This window comes from Triticum urartu, chromosome 7A (genome assembly GCF_056163025.1).
Source record: "Triticum urartu cultivar PI428250 chromosome 7A, HENAU_Tu73, whole genome shotgun sequence".
Taxonomy (NCBI): domain Eukaryota; kingdom Viridiplantae; phylum Streptophyta; class Magnoliopsida; order Poales; family Poaceae; genus Triticum; species Triticum urartu.
In genome coordinates this window covers 375,773,936-375,782,342 of record NC_141879.1, presented here as the reverse complement: position 1 = coordinate 375,782,342, position 8,407 = coordinate 375,773,936, and the positions used below count along the sequence as shown (strand labels likewise).

The 8,407-nt window shown below is 42.8% G+C and overlaps 1 protein-coding gene across 1 annotated transcript; it reads left to right on the top strand.

The window, feature by feature from the left end:
- The first annotated feature begins 1,483 nt into the window (after nucleotides 1-1,483).
- On the top strand, nucleotides 1,484-2,239 carry LOC147959644 (uncharacterized). Its single transcript, XM_087532800.1, has 2 exons — nucleotides 1,484-1,502; nucleotides 1,596-2,239. The coding sequence occupies exons 1-2, from the start codon at nucleotides 1,484-1,486 to the stop codon at nucleotides 2,237-2,239; spliced, it is 663 nt and encodes a 220-aa protein (XP_087388926.1).
- The last annotated feature ends 6,168 nt before the right edge of the window (nucleotides 2,240-8,407 follow it).

Genomic DNA, 8,407 nt, shown 5'->3' with positions numbered 1-8,407 from the left:
CCTCCGACTCGAGCTTCAGCCGCGTCAGAAAATTCGAAGAGTAACCCGGAAAGTAAGATTTTCACATCCTTTGGCTTACCAAGATCCTGACTTTCTTTTGAAGCGACAGAATTATGAGAGCCGGAGGCAGACCCGGACCAGCAAAGACGCGGAACTCTCCTCCGGCTTACCTGATGTGACCAGGAAATGCTAGACTGAGGTTATCTCCGATTTACACCTTCTTTTTCCTTTGGCAGGCTTCATTTGTTAGCCTCTCAATTATTCTGACTCCAACTATCAGGATATTTCACCTTCCTCCGGTGAGTCTATGCAGTCCAACATGCCAGCCTTCAAAACTGCTCCCGGGTAATATAAACTTGTTGTACCTTATACTTTATTTTACTCATATTTGATGTATTTAACTTGTCTACCTTTTCCACAGTGTGCAAGTAAAGCCTAGCAAAAGGGCAAAAAAGAATAAGCCGCCCCAAGAGCCGGTTGTGACTGAACCATAGTTGGGCACAGCTACTCCTGATGCCTCTGCTCACGAGCCGCCGCCTCAACCGTCTCATGATGTTCCTATATCTTCCTCTGACCCGCCTACTGAACAAACCCTCAATGATTCTGGTAACCCGGAGGCTCCTAGCCCCGCCAAGGAAAATGATCAGGAAGTTGAAATTCTCAAGACTCAGTTTGTTGAGCCGGCACAGTCGTCTGCACTTGCCAAGTGTTCTAAAAAGGAATTGGTGGAACGCCGGAAGGCCAAGCTGGATGTCACTGACTATACTCATTTGAGTATTGGAGAGATTGTCTCCGGCTATATCAATCAAGTACAAAGCAGCCGTGACCTGGAAATTGACATGGTGAAGCAGATACAGCAAAAATCTGAGGTATGACTTATACTAGCTTACTTTCAATCACACTTACTGTACCAGCCCCCATGTCTATTGCTTATGAATAAATATGCTGTAGACTTAGAAAAATTGTTAGAGCTACTTATCCGGCTTAAAGAGAAAATAATTGAACCGGGTGTAACACTATACCTTTAACTTGCGATATACATTAGCCCCCAAGTGCCAAAAATCTTTGCTTGCAAGGTATTTGGGACTTAATATTCAAGACCGGCTTAATAATTTAGAAAGCTTCGGTATACATTAGCCCCCAAGTGTCAAGTATCTTTGCTTGCAAAGTGCTTGGGACTTAATAGTACTTACCGTAACTTTTACTACTATCTGGTGCAATGCAGGCCACCATAAGTAAATTTGAATTGGAGATTACTGATTTGAAGAATCGCCTAGCAACCCAGGAAAGTGAAATTGAAAAGGCCAACTCCAAATTTGAATTCAGCGTCTCTGAACAAGAGAAGTTGAAGCAAAATTTTCAATCAGAGAAGAAAACTTGGGCTGATGAAAAGGCCGCGCTAGTGACCCGGGCCGAGATAGCAGAGGCGTCGCTTGCGGAAGCAACGGCCGAACTGTCCGACTTAAAGCGCCAGATATCTCGAATGGTTTCAGCAATCTTCGGTGAGTGACTTATCCAAGCCTTAAACACTGCAAAACTCCTTGAATGACCATTTCAGTTGTCTCCTCTAACTCACCTTATGCTTAATAACGCAGGCCCCAGGAGCACAAATCTTAAGCAGAACATGGTGATCAAGCTGAAGGCAGTTTATACTCTGGTGGAACAACTCTACACCGGGTCACAACGTGCTCTGGCCGTTGTGGCTTTATCAAACGATGTTCCTTATCTCCTGCAAGATGTGCTGAAGCGGCTTGCTGTGCTACCTCAGCGAATCCAAGAGTTAAGACGAGCATCTGCAAGAGCCGGAGCTATAGCCGCATTGAGCCGGGCCAAGGCGTGGCTTCCAGAACTAGATCCCGCTGACATTGCTCTTGGGTATCCAAGTTTAAAGGAAGATGGCACCGTATTTAATGATAAGGATTTCACCGCCTGTGTGAAGGATATACGTCCGATGGCTACTCTTATTGGGAACGATACTGACCTCACCAAGTGTCAGCCGGGTTATGACAAGGAGAACCGGAGAATCCCCATGCCACATTACGACGATGTCAGCTTGATCCCTCCAACCCATAAGCACACCTTTGCTCCTGAAGTCGACCCAACTGGTTTAATAGATGATGAAGCTGAGTTTGAAGCCTTGAGTGGCATTGACTGGGCCTCATCATCCTTCCAGGACAAAGCAGCCGGCGGAGAGACGGAGACGGATAACCCGGGGGCTTCAAGTCAACCCCAAGAGTAGCTTGTCAGGCACCACCTGCTTATGTCATCGTAGAAAACAATGCATCATTCCGACTCGGGGAGTCTTGTAACAAAGTAAAAGATACCTTGAGTTTTGCTATGCCTTTGTGCATGCTTATGGCCCTTAATACTTGCATAAGCCGCCGCCATTATTCTCTTTGTAGTTTGTATGAATCTGTTATGTCCTTTGCAAAAATACCTTGCATTGCTCTGTAGTGCTCACAACTGTTTTTTCCGGCTTATATAAACCAACCCCTGAGGGTAAACTTATTGATTTGTTGCCTCTTCCATCTTCGGAGAAGGTTAATTTTGATGCTAAAGAACGTTCTGAATTGATTTTAAAAATGCATGAATTAACTAAGGAAAACATTGAGCGTATGAATGCTAAATATAAACTTGTTGGAGATAAGGGTAGAAAACATGTTGTGTTTGCACCTGGAGATCTTGTTTGGTTACATTTGCGTAAAGATAGATTTCCTAATCTGCGCAAATCAAAGCTAATGCCACGTGCTGATGGTCCTTTTAAGGTTTTAGAGAAAATAAATGATAATGCATATAAACTTGAGCTACCTGCAGATTTTGGGGTTAGTCCCACTTTTAATATTGCAGATTTGAAGCCTTATTTGGGTGAGGAAGATGAGCTTCCGTCGAGGACGACTTCATTTCAAGAAGGGAAGGATGATGAGGACATCAATACCATTGTTACACCCACAGCCCCTACTGTTACATATACTGGACCAATTACTAGAGCTCGCGCACGCCAATTAAATTACCAGGTACTTTCGTTTCTTGGTAATGATTCTAATGTTCATGAGATTATGATGCTGCCTAAATTGGATACATTTGTTTTGCTTTCAAATGAAGGGCCTAGCTTGGAGAAGGATGAACATTGGAGCAAGAACACGCATGAAGTTGATGGCATGCGCAAGGGGATCAAGAACGGAGTTACAAGTGATGATTTCAGGACTTTGAAGCCGCCATAAGGAGTGCATGAAGCCATGGACGAAATATACAAGATGCCACTTCATAATATTCGTCCATAGGCTATTCCAGGTGCTGCGTCACCTTATTAATGGGCCAGGCCCATGTAATTTCGAAATACTTAAGTATAGGCTATTTTTAGAGTCCGTATGTGTGGGGAAACAAGAGTTAGGGTTGGTTTCGGACCCCACCCTCAAGGGCCACGAAATTCCCCTCTCTTCCTCCATATATACAGCCCTTAGGGCGTCGTTTAGTCTTTGGGTTTTGTTTAGATTAAAAGTTTGCCATAGCTGCAACTTCTCGTACTTCGTTTGTGTCCAACGACCAGACCAAGACGTCACAGAACCCCACCTTGATCAATAAAGCTTTCATCTTATATTCGCAATATCCAGATTGCAATCTCAGTTTCTTGCTTGTTCTTCGTTTGCTCGCAGGAAACAGGCCCTCGTGGTCAGGTTGATCGTGCTCCGGCATGGTCAATAACCCCTCGGAAGTTGGTTTAGCGATTGCTAAGGCACGACGTCTCGCACGTTCGTAGTCGGATCGTCAAGGTCGACTCCCACAGAAAACGATAGCCACCATCTCATCGAAACATCGGGACACCTTTGCCTCTATCAAGTGGTATCAGATTTCCAGGTTGCTCGGTGAGATTTTACAGTTTTTCGTAGATTAGATCGAGTCTGTTCTTCATACCTACAGTCCACGAAAAAGCCACACAAAAAAAAATTAGGGTTAGTTCATCATATCCGAACCAATCTGAGCCTTTGCATAATCTTTTTAGGGTTTTTGCTTTGTTGAATTTGCGGTTGCATCGTCGTGTCAAGTTGCTGGTCTTAGAGTCTAGTCTTTTAGAGTTTCGAGTTCTGGTCACAAGTTGTCACGCCGCCGCCGCACCATCATCATCGCCCATCTACCACTTTTGCTTATCCGCCACCGCTCTGAATCCATATCCATATACCACCACCAATCCTGATAGAGGCGAGGGTGTCCCAATCTTTCGATGAGATGATAACTATCGATTTGGTGGAGACGACTTTGACGATCCGACTACAAACGTGCACGACGTTGCGCCTTAGCAATCGCTAAACCAATCTCCTGAGGTTACTGACAATGCCGGAAGCACGATCAGCCTGACCACGAAGGTCTATTCCTGCAAGCAATCGAAGAACGAGCAAGAATATGATAAAGCAATCTGAATATTGCAAATATATATGAAGTATTGATAATGGTGGGGATCCGGAAGCGGTCTTGGTCTGGTCGTTGGACACAAACGAAGTACACGAAGTTGCAATGGCTAACTTTTAACTAAACAAATCCCAAGGAAAAAGCTACTAGATGGATCTACTTATATAGGAGCAAGGGGTGGCGGCCAAGGAGGTGGGAGGACGTCCCAAGGCAGCCTAAAACTAACCCTAGGTCGTACAAGGCTCATGGGCCCAAGTGGAGGTGATGCAACACCTTTGGGCTTGTAGTTTGACTCGGATTCTGCTGCAACGTCAGATTGTTTCGTCCGTAACTCAACGCTCCGGACGAATTTGAAGGTGAATCCAATTGGGTTGGAAAGAGCACGAAATCTAGTTTCCAACAAAAAAAGAATCACCCAATTCGGAGTCTGTATGAAAAAGTTGTTGGCGTTTTGAGTCAGGTATGTCTGTGCAGTCCGAATCTGAATCCAGAACGTGAGAGACTTGGACTCTATCTTCTCTTGGCCCAAAAGTGACGTGAGAGGACTTTTTGAACACAACCTAAACTTCTCCTTTTCCCTTGTCTTCATATGTGGATTGTACAAATGTCCAATACACCTGCACTTAGACAAAACACAAAAGTGTGTGAAGTATTTTTGTTCTGGATAACATAAATAGATTATTGAATAGTTTGCATTAGAAATCACCTGACAAATATGCATGTATGCAATATTTTTGGTCGTATCCAAGGTAGTCATGTCCTCATCATCCTCCCCTTTTTGAAAATAAAGCCGTCCTCGGCGTTGCTTAATCTGAAATGTGGCTAACAAAAGAGACAAGGTGTACATGTTGTATATGTATATGTCATCCAGTTTAACTTCCCTTGATTTTCGCACGTATGACACATGTATACATGAGTAACTTTCATAGTTCATAAAAACTAAAGCCAAAAAATTATCACAGGAAGTAGAAGGCATGAAAATATTGGAACTCAGTTTGCACATATAAGTGAAGCTCTTATTCTCTTCAAAAGATTGGCAATGTTCATCATTAAACCATCCTAACTTCGATGAATAAACCTTACTTGCATCAAATTTACATGCTACAACATGCTTAAATAAGCAAACATGCAATAAGTCATTGGACACAAAATCATCATCAAGATTAGAGGTCATATCAAAATGATTAAACATTGGTTCTTTTGCATCAACAGTTAATTCAATGGGTGCACTCAAAATTGTTGATATTTCAGTTGTTTGATCACATGACGCATTCATGACAGTAACAAGAGTCTCTAAAATAGGTGGTGTGCTCAAATCAACAGGTAACTCAACACATGATGCATTCAAGTTAACTAGGCATGCTTCATTCTCATGTGAAGTTATATCATCAATACCTTTACTGTTACCTCGCAGAGATGTAGCTGATGTAGGTACGGACGTTGACAATCTACCATACTCTTGAGATGATATTGCGCTCACAATCTGAGGTGGGGCTGCTCTAGTAGGTGCAATAGTGGAGTAACCAACCGGCGATGGTGAGCATGAACTGGAATAGTAGTTGTTGTAGTCACCCAATGGATCCTCCTGTATCTGTCTCTCAAAGGTACAAGCACGGACATACATACCAGTAATGCAACGAGGAATATACCGAAATCTTGCCTGAATATCATGGTTCAAACCACCAAAAAATCTATTCATTGTATCATCCTCAGATTCTTCTATGTCACAATGATGCATATAAGATTTGAACTCTTGATAGTAAGCATGAACAGTGTTACTGCCTTGTTTTAATTGCTCCAATTTGCAACGCAATTCACGATGATAGTAAGGAGGAAAAAATTGTTGTCTCATTACAGCTTTCAAAACTTTCCAAGTTGTGGGTTGGTTATCAATGTTTTTCTTACAATGTACACTCCACCAAACAGAAGCAAAACCAGTAAATGCTCTAATGGTAGCTCGTACTCTCTCAAGTTCAGAAAAATCATGGTGACTAAAAACTTGTTCTACTTCAAGCTCCCAAGCTAGATAAATAGAAGGATTAAATCTACCCTCAAATGATGGTAAAGAGATAACCTGACCATATGCTTGTGTGTGTTGTCCCAACTCTCGTGATGGTGAAGATGTGTCCGTCGTCCAAGAACTTCTATCTCTGGAACCTGTCATGATTAGTAGAAACAAGAACCAAAATTCGAGAATAATGTTCCTATGAACTACTAGGATGTGGTTGTAAAGTGCTCACAGTAAAGCAAATATCAATATCTTACAAGTTCTTACCATGCGGCAGGTGGTGACAGGCAACCAGCGGTGTCAAATAACTCTGAAGATTGTGTAAAGCGATTGCCAGGGGAACGTGCGTATACACGGTGTAGAAATATGTGGAGCTGGGTTGGCTATATATGGTAGCAAAAGATTAGCAATAATCAATTCAGAGATGCAATGTTGAATAAACGCTCAACGACGGTACTGTGCTGGTCCTAGGCTAGACCGAACTAGAGACGCGAGCCTAGAACACTAATGAGGTCATGTCGTAGCACAACCAGCATCAATGAAGGATACTAAGTAGCTCTGGACAGCAAGATATAAGTGAAGATCACAACGGCAGTAAAGATAATGATGTGAAACAACAGCCAAGCTGTTTTACTGAACAGTGCACAAAACAGATTTCAATCCGAATTCAACTACGAGATTGAGTCTAAAAAGATCCGAATTTTGTTTTTTTTTCTCTTTTTTTTTCTCGCACTTTTTTTCTTTCTCTCCTTTTTTTCTCTGACTTTTTTTTTCTCTCGTTTTTTTTCTCTCTTTTTTTTCTCCCTCTTTCCAAAACAAACTAGATAAGATGCAGATTGGATCAAGTGAAGATGTGAACGATCTCAACTATTATTATGACAATGAATGGTGGGTAGCACGTGGTGGAAATTGATGGATGGGTGGTGGACAGCGGAAGAGATAATGATGCAGCGGTGGCGTGACTAATGTGAACAGAACTCGAAACTCTAAACGAACTAGACACTAAGACCAGCAACTCGACACGACGATGCAACCGATAATTCAACTATGCAAGCAATGAAAAGAAAATTGCAAAGGCTCAGACTGGCTTGGACCAAGGATGAATAGATCTAACTCTTTTTTGTGGCTTTTTCTTGGACAATAGGTACGAAAATAAATCTAATCTAGGAAAACTGGAAATTCTCACCGAGCAACCTGAAAACTGATACCACTTGATAGAGGCGAGGGTGTCCCAATCTTTCGATGAGATGATAACTATCGATTTGGTGGAGACGACTTTGACGATCCGACTACAAACGTGCACGACGTTGCGCCTTAGCAATCGCTAAACCAATCTCCTGAGGTTACTGACAATGCCGGAAGCACGATCAGCCTGACCACGAAGGTCTATTCCTGCAAGCAATCGAAGAACGAGCAAGAATATGATAAAGCAATCTGAATATTGCAAATATATATGAAGTATTGATAATGGTGGGGATCCGGAAGCGGTCTTGGTCTGGTCGTTGGACACAAACGAAGTACACGAAGTTGCAATGGCTAACTTTTAACTAAACAAATCCCAAGGAAAAAGCTACTAGATGGATCTACTTATATAGGAGCAAGGGGTGGCGGCCAAGGAGGTGGGAGGATGTCCCAAGGCAGCCTAAAACTAACCCTAGGTCGTACAAGGCTCATGGGCCCAAGTGGAGGTGATGCAACACCTTTGGGCTTGTAGTTTGACTCGGATTCTGCTGCAACGTCAGATTGTTTCGTCCGTAACTCAACGCTCCGGACGAATTTGAAGGTGAATCCAATTGGGTTGGAAAGAGCACGAAATTTAGTTTCCAACAAAAAAAGAATCACCCAATTCGGAGTCTGTATGAAAAAGTTGTTGGCGTTTTGAGTCAGGTATGTCTGTGCAGTCCGAATCTGAATCCAGAACGTGAGAGACTTGGACTCTATCTTCTCTTGGCCCAAAAGTGACGTGAGAGGACTTTTTGAACACAACCTAAACTT